The sequence below is a fragment of the Mytilus californianus genome, unplaced genomic scaffold (genome assembly GCF_021869535.1).
Source record: "Mytilus californianus isolate M0D057914Y unplaced genomic scaffold, xbMytCali1.0.p SCAF_15, whole genome shotgun sequence".
NCBI classification, from domain to species: Eukaryota; Metazoa; Mollusca; class Bivalvia; order Mytilida; family Mytilidae; genus Mytilus; species Mytilus californianus.
In genome coordinates this window covers 22,634,703-22,650,269 of record NW_026262637.1, presented here as the reverse complement: position 1 = coordinate 22,650,269, position 15,567 = coordinate 22,634,703, and the positions used below count along the sequence as shown (strand labels likewise).

The following is a 15,567-nucleotide window of genomic DNA, read 5'->3' as shown; positions in this document are numbered from 1 at the left end:
GCTTTGCGCCTAAATCGCTGGTGGATATTGCATTGAGAATGGTGTTATTATACCGTTTGTACAATAGAGATGATAATTTTGCACCTTGACGTACCCCTTGCAAAATATTAATGCTTTCTGATGTTTTATTGTTCCACTTTACTTTTAGAGACAAATCTTGATAAATGTTACGAAGTAAAATCCACATGTCTCCTTCAATTCCATCATGAAAAAGTTTATTTAACATGATCTCATGGCTTAGCGTGTCGAAAGCCTTTTCTGCATCTAGAGCGACGAGTTCTAATAATATTTGTAATAAACGATATAAAAGAATTGTTTCTGTTGTAATAAAGGCTGCAAAAAGACTTGATGCCCCTTCTGTAAAACCTCGTTGTAGTAAAATCACGTGATCAAATTTGGTTTTCTCAAACATTTGGTCATGCGCAAAAATTTCATACATGTACAGGAAATGTTTACATCATTATCCATTCTTGTAAAGATTTTCAATCAGAGCGGACGTATTATTTTTAAAGAGAAAGAGATTAAAGGTAAGCTAATAATAATTGTTATTAACTTTCTACATGTACACAATAAAATTGAGAATGGAAATGGGGAATGTGTCAAAGAGACAACAACCCGACCATAGAACAGACAACAGCAGAAGGTCACCAACAGGTCTTCAATGCAGCGAAATATATATATACTAGTTCAGTGATAATGAACGCCATACTAAACTCCAAATTGTACACAAGAAACTAAAATTAAAAATAATACAAGACTAACAAAGGCTAGAGGCTCCTGACTTGGGACAGGCGCAAACATGCGGCGGGGTTAAACATGTTTATGAGATCTCAACCCTCCCCCTATACCTCTAGCCAATGTAGAAAAGTAAACGCATAACAATACGCACATTAAAATTCAGTTCAAGAGAAGTCCGAGTCTGATGTCAGAAAATGTAACCAAAGAAAATAAACAAAATGACAATGATACATAAATAACAACAGACTACTAGCAGTTAACTGACATGCCAGCTCCAGACTTCAATTAAACTGATTGAAAGATTATGTCTTCATCATGTATGAATCGCCGTTCTATAGAAGAATATTTTATTTCCAATTATTGGCCCCAAAGGGCATAAACATTACAACATCAATAATTTTCACAATACAATATAAACAATGAGATAAAAAACAAAAGATAAAATTAAGAAAAAATTAAGTTCTTAAAGTAATATATAGATAATGAACATATAATTTTAAATACCCGGTATATAATGCAATATAATTCAAGTGTGGTTTATATAGATTAACAAACAAACAGCCAAAATAGATATCCATATATATATATATATTGCACATAATTAGTTAAGATAAACATATAATCAACTAGCCAAAAAAAAGTTAAGCCTGTCTACTGGCCATCCTGTGTCAGTAGCAAATAGGAAAGCATTATGGTTTCCTAAAGGCAGCTGACACCAAGGGGTGATACCTTATGGACCATAGGCATGTAAAATATGTGTAAATGTCTCGTGCCTAATGGAATCAAAAGCAAACAAGGTAGCATCATAGGTAACTTGAATGCAGTTGATACCAGGGGACGATGCCTTAAGGATATAAGAGAGTATTTGAATAAATAATGTATTCTAAAAATATATATATAAAAAAAAAAAAAAAAAATCGGCTAGTATGTTTGTGATATTCAGATCAATATATATTTCTAAGATGTCCAATCAAATGTACATACACACATAGATTCCCATTAAATAATTTTCACTAAGGAAGATGTTTGTTACAGTATATAAAATAACATATTATTTTAAGTAAATCAACATTTTCTACACAAAATAACCAGATGTTTTGTTTTGACTGCTCATATTATTAAAATAACTTAAAGAATTACATTTTGCAATGCTAGCTAACATATGAATTCTATCATCCTCAAATTGTTGCAATCAAAAAGAAAATGAGCCTCGTCTTCGACAGTATTGGAAGAACATTTATGACATATTCTGTCAAGTCGGGGAATACCCTGATATCTACCTAGTTCTATTTGTAACTTATGAGAAGATACACGTAACTTTGTAAAAATTCTTCTTAGCTCAAAATTCTTGATCAATGTTAGATATTTTTCAAAACCAAAGTTTCAATTGTTTTATATAAATGGTAGGTTTTCAGTTTACTGTCTGAAAATTTATCTAGTTGTTTTTTCCAATAGCTTATTATTATACATTGTAATGAACAATATTGATAGCTTGGTTTGTACATACTTCTGAAATTTGTATAAGTATTCATAAAATGGAGCATTTTTAGCATTTGTATAGTCAATTCCAAGTAGTTTTAAAATGACATTTATTGAACCATACCATGATGTTTAATTCATCTGATGTAGTGTGTTAGACAGACAAGTATTAACCATCTGTTGAAAACTTTTTAAAAGGAATGTCTGTCCATTTTTTATCATATTATTATTAATGTCACCCACGCCTGATGATTTATTACATTTTAAATGTGAAATGGCTTTGGATATTTCAGACTCTATGATGGCGGAGTCCAACTCGTTGAAACATTTTGAGTTTTCTAACTGTTTCAGTTTTTCACATAGCTCTGTATATCTACTTTGAAATTCACCTTTCAGTTGTGACAACTTTTGGAAATGTGATATCAAAGTTGATGGTTGTACTCCACATTTTTTTTGTGTTTCGTTTTTTTTCCTGTAGTTCATTAATTAAGTTCCAATACAGTTTTGGATTCTCTTCGTGCAAGAAGTCCAGCTGACTAATCAATGATTGTTTGTATTGTTTGTATTTATATTTCCTTAGTTTGGAGTATTCACGATTCAGTTTATAAAAGTGATTTTTAGCTCACCTGACCTGAAAGGTCAAGTGAGCTTTTCTCATCACTTGGCATCCGTCGTCCTGCGTCCGTCGTCCGTCGTCCGTCGTCCGTAAACTTTTACAAAAATCTTCTCCTCTGAAACTACTGGGCCAAATTTGACCAAGCTTGGCCACAATCATCATTGGGGTATCTAGTTTAAAAAATGTGTCCGATGACCCCGCCCGCGACCCAAGATGGCCGACATGGCTAAAAAATAGTACATAGGGTAAAATGCAGTTTTTGGCTCATATCTCTGAAACCAAAGCATTTAGAGCAAATCTGATGGGATAAAATTGTTCATTAGGTCAAGATCTATCTGCCCTGAAATTTTCAGACCAATCAGGCAACCCGTTGTTGGGTTGCTGCCCCTGAATTGGTAATTTTAAGGAAATTTTGCAGTTTTTGGTTATTATCTTGAACATTATTATAGATAGAGATAAACTGTAAACAGCAATAATGTTCAGCAAAGTAAGATCTACAAATAAGTCAACTTGACCAAAATGGTCAGTTGACCCCTTAAGGAGTTATTGCCCTTTATAGTCAATTTTTAATCATTTTTCGTAATTTTTTGTAATTTTTTACAAAAATCTTCTCCTCTGAAACTACTAAGACAAATTTAACCAAACTTGTCCACAATCATCATTAGGGTATCTAGTTTAAAAAATGTGTCCGATGACCCCGCCCGCGAACCAAGATGGCCGACATGGCTAAAAAATAGTACATAGGGTAAAATGCAGTTTTTGGCTCATATCTCTGAAACCAAAGCATTTAGAGCAAATCTGATGAGTATAAAATTGTTCATTAGGTCAAGATCTATCTGCCCTGAAATTTTCAGACCAATCAGGCAACCCGTTGTTGGGTTGCTGCCCCTGAATTGGTAATTTTAAGGAAATTTTGCAGTTTTTGGTTATTATCTTGAACATTATTTTAGATAGAGATAAACTGTAAACAGCAATAATGTTCAGCAAAGTAAGATCTACAAATAAGTCAACTTGACCAAAATGGGCAGTTGACTCCTTTAGGAGTTATTGGCCTTTATAGTCAATTTTTAACCATTTTTCGTAATTTTTTGTAATTTTTTACAAAAATCTTCTCCTCTGAAACTACTAAGACAAATTTAACCAAACTTGTCCACAATCATCATTAGGGTATTTAGTTTAAAAAATGTTTCCGATGACCCCGCCCGCGAACCAAGATGGCCGACATGGCTAAAAAATAGTACATAGGGTAAAATGCAGTTTTTGGCTCATATCTCTGAAACCAAAGCATTTAGAGCAAATCTGATGAGTATAAAATTGTTCATTAGGTCAAGATCTATCTGCCCTGAAATTTTCAGACCAATCAGGCAACCCGTTGTTGGGTTGCTGCCCCTGAATTGGTAATTTTAAGGAAATTTTGCAGTTTTTGGTTATTATCTTGAACATTATTTTAGATAGAGATAAACTGTAAACAGCAATAATGTTCAGCAAAGTAAGATCTACAAATAAGTCAACTTGACCAAAATGGTCAGTTGACTCCTTAAGGAGTTATTGCCCTTTATAGTCAATTTTTAACCATTTTTCGTAATTTTTTGTAATTTTTTACAAAAATCTTCTCCTCTGAAACTACTAAGACAAATTTAACCAAACTTGTCCACAATCATCATTAGGGTATCTAGTTTAAAAAATGTGTCCGATGACCCCGCCCGCGACCCAAGATGGCCGACATGGCTAAAAAATAGTACATAGGGTAAAATGCAGTTTTTGGCTCATATCTCTGAAACCAAAGCATTTAGAGCAAATCTGATGAGGATAAAATTGTTCATTAGGTCAAGATCTATCTGCCCTGAAATTTTCAGACCAATCAGGCAACCCGTTGTTGGGTTGCTGCCCCTGAATTGGTATTTTAAGGAAATTTTGCAGTTTTTGGTTATTATCTTGAACATTATTATAGATAGAGATAAACTGTAAACAGCAATAATGTTCAGCAAAGTAAGATCTACAAATAAGTCAACTTGACCAAAATGGTCAGTTGACCCCTTAAGGAGTTATTGCCCTTTATAGTCAATTTTTAATCATTTTTCGTAATTTTTTGTAATTTTTTACAAAAATCTTCTCCTCTGAAACTACTAAGACAAATTTAACCAAACTTGTCCACAATCATCATTAGGGTATCTAGTTTAAAAAATGTGTCCGATGACCCCGCCCGCGAACCAAGATGGCCGACATGGCTAAAAAATAGTACATAGGGTAAAATGCAGTTTTTGGCTCATATCTCTGAAACCAAAGCATTTAGAGCAAATCTGATGAGGATTAAATTGTTCATTAGGTCAAGATCTATCTGCCCTGAAATTTTCAGACCAATCAGGCAACCCGTTGTTGGGTTGCTACCCCTGAATTGGTAATTTTAAGAAAATTTTGCAGCTTTTGGTTATTATCTTGAATATTGTTATAGATAGAGATAAACTGTTAACAGCAATAATGTACAGCAAAGTTAGATCTACAAATAAGGCAACATGACCAAAATTGTCAATTGACCCCTTAAGGAGTTATTGCCCTTTATAGTCAATTTTTTACAATTTTCATAAATTTTGTAAATTTTTGTAAATTTTTACAAAGTATTTTCCACTGTAACTACCGGGCCAAGTTCATTATAGATAGAGATAATAGTAAGGAGCAAGAATGTTCAGTAAAGTAAGATCTACAAACACATCACCATCACCAAAACACAATTTTGTCATGAATCCATCTGTGTCCTTTGTTTAATATGCACATAGACCAAGGTGAGCGACACAGGCTCTTATCTAGTTTATAATTGGATCATATGGAAATCTTGAATAAATTTTTCCATAATTAAGCAAGTTAGTTCGAGCTTGTTGTAAACTTGCGTCAAACCACTTTTTGTTTTTTTTTTGTTTGTTTACGTGTTTTATTAAAGGTCGTTTAAGCGATAGATTTGCTGCTGATAAAAAGATGTTTGAAAGTTTTGATGATGCTTCATCTACTGATGTCTGAGTAAATTAAATTGTGCTGTTGTTGAATTCTAGTATGTAGTTTTGTAGTGTATCTGAAGAAAGTGTTTCTTGAAATTTTATTGCTGAACAGTCAGTCCAGATATAATTAGGTGTCATATTTTTTAAATGGATTGGAATATCATTTTCTCCAGGAACACAATATTTGCAGATAATTCCCATTCAAAATTACAATGACAATCAGATAATGTGGGAATAAATCTGGATACTTTAAAATACAGTACATTTTCAAGAATTTCTTCCGACACAGCAACATAATCAACCACACTTTCACCATTGGGGGTATAGCAAGTAAAATTACCAAATGTATCACCAAGAACTCTGCCATTTAAAATTCTTATTTGTTTACTAATGCAAAAATCCAGAATTTTTTTGCCTCTTTGATAAATTTTTTGGTCTCGACTTTTTCTTGTCATAATGTTTTTGTCAGTAGGGTATGTATAAAAAATTGGAGTAAATTTTGAATCATCGTTTTCTATAAAGTCATTTTCAGAGCCTATTCTGGCATTAAAATCTCCACATAACAAAATTTCACCCATTTTTTTATACTGAAAGATATCTTTTTCTATGCATTCAAAAACATCAGAAGAGAGTTCTTGGGTATATTTAGACGTAACAGGGGGGTTGTACAGTACACAAATAAATAGGTCACTTTAAAATCCAAAAAGGATTTTTCTAATTCAATCCATTGATAATCTGGATTACTGTTTATCAATATTTTGACATGAGGTTTAACGTGACTTTTCTGTAGAATTGCTATACCCCCAAAATGACGGTTATTATTTGGTAATTTTATACATATTGGATGATAATGAAATTTACCAATATTGTCTATTTGGGAATTATATCCCACATGAGTTTCGACTAAAAAAACAATGTCGTAATTCTCTATATGTTTCAGAAAAAGGGGATTCTCTGCTTTATTCATGCCCTTTGAAAATAAGCCACCTATATTTTACAGATGATTGGTTTGATTTTGGCATTTTGGTTGATACAATTAAATCTGGTATAAATAAAAGAATAGATTTTCTATCTATAAAAAAAATAATAAAAATTTGTCTCTAAATAAAAGGAAGAGACAATAAGGAAAATATTCAGAAATGTAAATATTTGAAATAAGTAGATTTATTTAGAGGATAGTTTTTACAATGGTATTCTAAATACAAATAGTCAATGATATAATGACAGATAATTTCTTTTCTATGTATCCTCTTTTAACTGAATAACTATTAAATTGATTTGGGTTGAATAACCTGATATCCTGGGTTAATTCAAGATCAAAAGTATGATTCAAATGTGAAAACTAAAAATAAAAAAAAAAATAAAAAAAGGGGAACTTTTACACCTAGCAGAGGTTACATATATATGACCATGTAATAGTGTGACTTCTTCACATAGTGGCTGTTTCATTTGAAAAATCTATTCAAATGTGAATATGAATTTATCAGCCCCCCAAAAAAAAGAAATATATAAAGTTGTACATGTATATATAAATTATATGTAAATGACTTTAAACATGTTTAATCATCATGTTAAAGGAAGTCAACATAATGATATGGTAATATGTATAATATTAAAAAGCAAGTTATTCATGATGACCTCTGCCACGTCCACGTCCACGTCCTCTTGTGTTGCGCGATTTGGCAGTGTGTATTCCACGCTTCAAGTTTGCCGATAGCTGAGACACGCCAGAGTCAGAGAGATGAAATTTATCTTCACTTAGTAGCTCTGCATTTGGGTTTCCATTTCGCAATATATTGCCATGATCAACAAGTAGAACATCTTTATTGTCATCATATATTTGTTTCAACAAGGCATTTATGATTGGTTCATTTGTGTTGAAAATTACACTGTCGAGTCGAGGAGTAGTAAGAGAGATGATGCAACCACTATTTTGCCATTATATGTTTGAATCAATTTGCTCGAAAAGGCTTAATTTTGCTTACCGGACCTCTTGTTTTGCTTTGATGGAAGAGATGAAAGAGGATAGTCATTTAAAGTTTTGTCAATCGATAAGTCAATTTTCAATTTGCCTAAATCTGCCATTATCGGCTTGTAGTAAACACGTGTTATATGTGTACACACGCAACTCAGCGTAAATGAATGTTTGTAGATATAATTGATCGACCGGAAGTTATCTTAGTGTTTCTTCCTTTCTTATATTAATGTATAGTGTATTTTAAATGATGGAAACTGTAAAAAAAACAGGATTCTCAGGATATTTTTACCAGTGAACTTATATATACATCTGAGTGTATTTTTTTTTCAGTTTGTCACAAACATAATTTAATTTGTTTATATGACAATAAAGAAAGATTATATATCGGCGTACTCCTACATAGTAGGATGTACAAATATACACCCGCACCCACTAAAAACTCATATCAACACACAAAAGAACGTACGCATTAACAAAGATGGCGGACTTTTTTTTATGTTATGGTTTTTATTATTATTTTTTTTTAATTTTAATTATAAATTTATATTTAAAGTTAATTAACAAAAATCATTTATTTTTTTATAGATGATACAAATTTTCAGACAAGGTAATAAGAACTATATAAACATGGACTCGAAATGTCGGAAAATGTACCAAAAGTCAAAGACATACACAGATGCAGTCAATGTGTGGCACAAAAACCAAGACAGAAAAGCAGCCGAAGAGAAAGAAAAAGCCAACACTTCCTCTAGTAATAACTTGAAACAACTGAGCGTTCAAGCTGATAGAGATATGTTGGGACTTGATAAACAAACCGGCGACTACGGTCAAATTCCAAAAAGAAATAAAAATGCAGCAGCACCAACTACTTCAAGAAGAAAGAGGAAAGCAGACAATAATATTACGGGTGATGATGTTAGGACAAACAAAGAACTTAGAGATTTTTTTAAGAGAAGAGCCATTTCTGTAGAGGAAGTAGATTTGTTTACAGCTAGTTCTTCCAATATACCTTTGAAATACATTGGATTATCTCCTTACGTTTGGACTTGCTCTTATTGGAATCGCAGGTTCCAAAACATTCAGGCTAGGATAGTGCAAACTTTAGATCCCGAGAAGCGTAATAAAAACTTTTACAACGAAGATTTCTCTTATGATGACGCATGCAAAGAAATACTGGGTACGCCTGAAACTTTTGACCACATAATCACAACATGCAAAAAATATATTTCTGACATGCGTGCTTTAAGCGGTGAGTGTTGGGACAGTAAATGCAAGACTATGATTCCGTACCTGAAGTACATCAAATACATTGAACTTACGAAAAAATCTGAAACCAACCCGTTGGGTTTGATTGTCCAGTCCGTTGAACTCGCCATAGTGGTAAGAAATCACCGTCATACGATGTGCAAGGATAAAACTTCAAAAATTAACACTTTGTTTAGCATTAATCAATTACGACAACGTCTTCTTGGTAACGCCACCTTTATGGCACGCAGTTGGCTTTACAATTATAACGAAATGGCCAGCCAATGTGTAAAAGACATATACCGTGATGTGGCAAAAAAGCACGGACTTAAACTTGACGGTAATGTTACTAACACCATGACTGTGGCTAAAAGTTTTCAACGCGGCACTTGCTCCTGTGAATACTATGGTGAAGACAGGATTACCAGTGTTAAGGACATAAAAATTACAAACGAATTTCAAGCATGGTTGCTTGTAATGTGCCATAGTAATCTTACAGGTAAGGACAGCAGCACTTGTATCGACATACCCGCTTACCTTAGAGAGATTGCCACAGATAAAGTACTCGAGACGTACACATGGAACGGAAAAGAATTAGTACTAAAAGTGATTCATGCACGCAAAAGAAATGTTGAATACAAAGAAAATTGTGTGAACGATGATAATGATTCAGACTCAATAGAAGCACCGAAAAAAAAGACACAAAAGAAAAGAAAGTCTGAAGACTCAGCAGGAACATCATCACAACCCGAAAAGAAGAAAAAAAGAAAGTCCGATGATCACCATCATCACTCCCACTCAGAATCATCTTCCTCTGAAAAGAAGAAAAGAAAGTCCGATGATCACTCTCATTCATCAGCATCACAATCCGAAAAGAAGAAAAGTAAGTCCGATAATCACCACCACTCATCAGCATCACAATCCGAAAAGAAAAAAAGTAAGTCCGATGATCACTCTCATTCATCAGCATCACAATCCGAAAAGAAGAAAAGTAAGTCCGATGATCACTCTCATATATCAGCATCACAATCCGAAAAGAAGAAAAGTAAGTCCGATGATCACTCTCATTCATCAGCATCACAATCCGAAAAGAAGAAAAGTAAGTGCGATAATCACCTCCACTCATCAGCATCACAATCCGAAAAGAAGAAAAGTAAGTCCGATAATCACCACCACTCATCAGCATCACAATCCGAAAAGAAGAAAAGTAAGTCCGATGATCACTCTCATTCATCAGCATCACAATCCGAAAAGAAGAAAAGTAAGTCCGATGATCACTCTCATTCATCAGCATCACAATCCGAAAAGAAGAAAAGTAAGTGCGATAATCACCTCCACTCATCAGCATCACAATCCGAAAAGAAGAAAAGTAAGTCCGATAATCACTACCACTCATCAGCATCACAATCCGAAAAGAAGAAAAGAAAGTCCGATAATCACTCCCACTCATCAGCATCACAATCCGAAAAGAAGAAAAGTAAGTCCGATGATCACTCTCATTCATCAGCATCACAATCCGAAAAGAAGAAAAGTAAGTCCGATAATCACTCTCATTCATCAGCATCACAATCCGAAAAGAAGAAAAGTAAGTCCGACGATCACCCTCATTCATCAGCATCACAATCCGAAAAGAAGAAAAGTAAGCCCGATGATCACCACCACTCATCAGCATCACCATCCGAAAAGAAGAAAAGTAAGTCCGATAATCACCACCACTCACATTCGTACATCTTCCAAAAAGAAAAGTAAGTCTAGCAAAAGAGATAAACCATCATAATCTAGTGTTTACTATTCTCCAAAAGACTTGTAAAAGAAAAACATACATGTATCAACCTGGTTGATTTAATCAATTATACTGAATTTGCTTTTAGATTTATGTACATATGTATTATACTGTTATACAGCACAGCATAGAGTGTGATACAACATTTCTCCATCCAAAATGGTTACATTCTAAATATTCAAAATGTAACTGTTGAGAGTGAAGATAAATCATATTATACTGTATATAAACAAAATTCGTACAGTGTAGGAAAATGTCGAGAGAATAGCGAGGCTTGCCGAGCTTTACTACTGTTTCGTAACGAGTACAAATATATTTTATGTTTTCATACACTATATCAATATTGTGTTTATCCTACATAAACATTGAGCTTAAACATATAGCTTTTTAAAAAAAAATCCTAACTGTTGAATTTCTGGGAAGCAGGATACCAGGAGACTATAAATATAACAATATACTTTTATCGATTCTTTTATCTGAACACCTATATATATATATATATATCAATAGATTCTACCACTGCATCCAGTGTGATGCGATACATGTGTACTCGAGACAGTTAAATTTTCATATTTAAAAAAGCGAGGCTTACTGAGCTTTTTAAATATTTAAAATTTGAGTGTCGAGAGTGAAGAAATATCATACATGTATTTAACGACATTCACTGGTGAATATGTTTATGGAATGATATTTAGAGGACATACAGACAAAATTTATCTTTCTTTTACAATAATATGCAAAAATATGTGTACTTTCTATATGACTTCATTAGATATGGTCTCATTTTTTTATGACGTCACAATAAAAAAAAAACGTCATAATTGAATTTTGACCAAATGAAGAATTGAGTTCAAACAAACCACCATCTTGACAAATTATCTATCACTGGGAGATAGTTCTACGATACAATATTGATTTTATCCAGCAGTTGAAATCTATTTTCATTCAGTTTATTACTTCCCAACTTGAATAAAATTTAAAAAAATAAACATGGTTGAAACACCGTTACACGTTCTACAAATAGAATCCTAAAGTGTACTGTGATAAAACCAGTAATAATAAAGCAGTAATTTGTTTGCAACAGAAGCAGGATACCAGTTTTATTATGTAAGATAAAGGAAATCCTGGTATAGTGTATTAAATTAGCAGGTTTAGAGTCTTTGATTACTTTTTGATTTCAAGAGAAATTAAATAAAAATATCAACATGTCATAAAAAAATGTTGGTCATGAATAAAGAAATTATTTAATGTGTGTCTAGAACATGTATTGATATCTAATTTTAATAGTTTATGTTCATATAATAGGGATTACTCAAAGTAAAGAAGATCAACATGATGACAATGATGAAAGTGAAAATGACACGGGCAATAGACGCCTTACAAACCATTCTGCAAGAAGATTTATGCCACAAGAACATGATGATGCAGGATTTGAGCATAATTCTAATAAGCAGGTTAATATTGTTAGGCGAACTATATGTCTATGATATGTGTATATACATGCATGTACGGTTACATAATCAAGGTGGGTAATTAACTTATTCCTGTGTTATCTACCATTATGTGCAGTGTGATACAATATTTCTACTTTCAAGACAGTAAAATTTTCAAATTACAAAGCAAAGCTCGTCAATTGCTTTTGACATGTTGGATATTTTAAGTTTAACTGTTGATAGTGAAGAGCTACAAAAATCCAGGAAAAGTATCAAGATTCAACTCAATTAAATATCAAACTTAACTGTTAAAACGAAAGAAAAAAAAAACAACCGAGAAAATATCAGAGATAAGATATACATGTACTAAGAATTGTTAATTCTCGTATGTAGAGTGTGTGAAAATTCTGATGAAATAAATGCACCAAAAACAGCACATCACATGTACTGGCATAGATATAACGCTCAGCCCAATATAACATACCAGCCAGGAACATCTTCTTTTTGTTTGTTTTTTTTATTATTTTAGAAATTATACTTCTTGTGTATTAAATATAATGTAGAGTGAGTTAATCTTTCTACACATCACCCTTTGTCTATGAGAAAAATAGAAATGATTCTTCTCGGAGTTACATATATACAAATAAGGAGATGTGGTATGATTGCCAATGAGATAGCTATCCACTACAGTTCAAATTAAAAGGATATAAGCAATTATAGGCAACCGTACAGCCTTCAACAATGAGAGAAAACCCATACCATATAGTCGGCTATAATTTAAAAAGGCTCCGACATGAAAAATATGAAACAATTCAATTGAACTTGAAAACTAACGGCCTAATTTATATCAAAACAATTTACAAAAAATAAATATGACAGACATGAACCGACAACAACCACTGAACTACATGCTCCTGGCTTGGGACAGTCACACATAGAATGTGGCGGGCATATGTATATATGAGAGGTTTTCAAACACTTTCTGCTTTTTGCCTCATTTTAAGCTGACAAAACATAATCATATACTGTTACATCTCGGTTTTTCTTGTGCAGAACCTTCAATAGTTGTCACTTAAGGTTTTTCTTATAATTTCTTTCAGATATCTGGACACAAAAACATCCAAAGTATTTCCAGTTACTCAAAATCAAATTCCAAGAAGCATCATGAGATCTCGGGGACGATATTGGACAATAATAGCGAAAGTATGCCATCAACACAAACCACAAGGACAGTAACGATAAACAATGACCAGGTTGGAAAGAATGTAAAAAAAAATGTCTCAACAGCTGTCTCTGAAACTCAAGTTTCTTTTGGAAATTTGGCGGCTGCGCCAACTGGTCTAAGTTGCCTCTTTGGTGGACCATCTGTGGAGGGACTTTTAATATAAATATTTCAAACTTACCGTCACCTCAACCAACAAAGCGTCGTCGCTACGTTATAGAAAGTGACAGCTCTGAGGACGAATGTGTTTGAGAAATTGACAACTTGTTAATAACTTGTCTACCGCTTAGGATTTGAAATGAGCAGACGCTCATACTTTGGCTCTCAGATATGCAACCTTTATAAAGACAACAAGTAGACTAGCCGCCACTTATATGATATTTATTGTATGTAATCTTGTGTTCAACCATACCGGTATATGTCTTTACTAATTAACTACTCTGTAATTGGACTTAATATGATGATAACTGCCTGTGCTATAAAAAAAAGTGTCAACTCGGCCAATATTGATTTTTTTTCGTATTGGCCGAGTTCTGATCCGGCCAATACAGGAATTTCGGAAAGTCTCGGATTTTTAAATCGAAAGTCATGATGAACACCAAATTAATGTAAACTGTCGTTTGGAAGACGCTGTTTTATTTACGATAAGCAGTTTTTAGTCCGTATAATTTGAGTTTTATTATTCATAAATGACAGTTGGATTTTATGTGTAAATAGAAAAGTTTTACTTTGTATATTACCGTTGGACATTAACTTTAATAATACATAATATATTCTACCGTGTAAATATAACCATTTCTTGGATTTTATCCTTGGTGTTCCTTCCAAAGGAAGCTCATACTGAGAGAAATTTACACACCATAAATACCGAGTCATTTAAAAAAGCCTTCTGTAAGCAGATGATTTAATTATTTCAGGTTTGGGCAACAAGTCTGTAGATTATCACAAAGCTAATCTCTCGACAATTTTGTTGACCTCATAACTAAAAACATTTAATCAGTTTAATGGGTACAAATCGATTTACAGTTTACTTTCGCTTCTCGTGTTTTTGTAAGTGTCATTTATTTTTCAACCCGAACCAGGCATATGAATTGTTGAAGGTTGACCTGTAATTGTTCAAGTCTTTGGTCAGTTGGTCTAATAACTCTATGGATAGTTGTCTCATTGTCAATGATATTCATCTCCTACTTTTATTTGAAAAAAAAATCCTTTTGTCTTGGCATTACTCATGCAATGGCAGCACCTTTCCAATTACTATTTATGTTTGCGTCTAAATATGAATTGTAACACTTTATAGTGACCGGAAAGGGTGAGAAATCATCAGAAAATGTAGAAGACATCTCAAAACAGCACCAGATCATTTGGCATTGCAACTCGGGTTTGGATAGTTCCATTTTAAGGTAAAAAATGTTAATCTCTTGTGAAATGAAATGAAAAAAAATGTAACACTGTAGTTAATTAATAAAGATATCATTACGTGAGTATTTCTGAATTGGCCTTGTTATTGGTCCTCAGCCAGCTGTATTGGCCTTCGGTTCGCCTCAGGCCAATACAGAAATAATCACGTGATTGACGCCATCCTCATTGACGATTCATGACCCCTCTTCAAACGTCTTTATATTTTGTTTTTGAAGAAGGTATAGTATGAAATTAAGTTTCATGTATTTATTTTTTCTTTTTACCTTTGTTGCCATGGAAACCATCCTAACATTTTGCCTAAATACGTGCAAAAAATAGCCTTTGAAAATAAAAAAATATTAGGGATTTTAAAGTACCATGGAAATAAAGTTAATCAGTAAAAATAATAAGCATTTTTATATTGTTGACAAACAAAACACTACACTATTCAAAAACTTTAAAATTTCAAATATACGTTATAGTTTGTTCCCATAGCAACCATTTAAAAATACCTTAAAATTCTATGATAAATAATTTTAAAAATCGCCAAATTTCATTTCTGTTTAGTTTAAACAGTATTTTATTCAAATAAGTTTATTTGGATTGGGCAACAGGCATAGCCTATGTAAGCACTCTCCATAAAACAAGGTACAATATATTACATTCAAACAAAGCAAAACATACA

At 32.9% G+C, this 15,567-nt stretch overlaps 1 protein-coding gene across 10 annotated transcripts; it reads left to right on the top strand.

Moving 5' to 3' along the window:
- Positions 1 to 403: 403 nt before the first annotated feature.
- Positions 404 to 14,968, top strand: LOC127725683 (uncharacterized). 10 transcript variants are annotated; one of them, XM_052232831.1, is made up of 4 exons: positions 404 to 527; positions 8,387 to 10,739; positions 12,135 to 12,283; positions 13,363 to 14,968. In XM_052232831.1, the coding sequence occupies exons 2-4, from the start codon at positions 8,387 to 8,389 to the stop codon at positions 13,648 to 13,650; spliced, it is 2,790 nt and encodes a 929-aa protein (XP_052088791.1). In that variant the 5' UTR covers positions 404 to 527; the 3' UTR covers positions 13,651 to 14,968. The 10 variants fall into 10 exon arrangements, with proteins under 10 accessions (XP_052088791.1, XP_052088801.1, XP_052088800.1 ...); XM_052232841.1 differs by having other exon boundaries at positions 428 to 527; positions 8,387 to 10,253; XM_052232840.1 differs by having other exon boundaries at positions 429 to 527; positions 8,387 to 10,307.
- Positions 14,969 to 15,567: the final 599 nt, after the last annotated feature.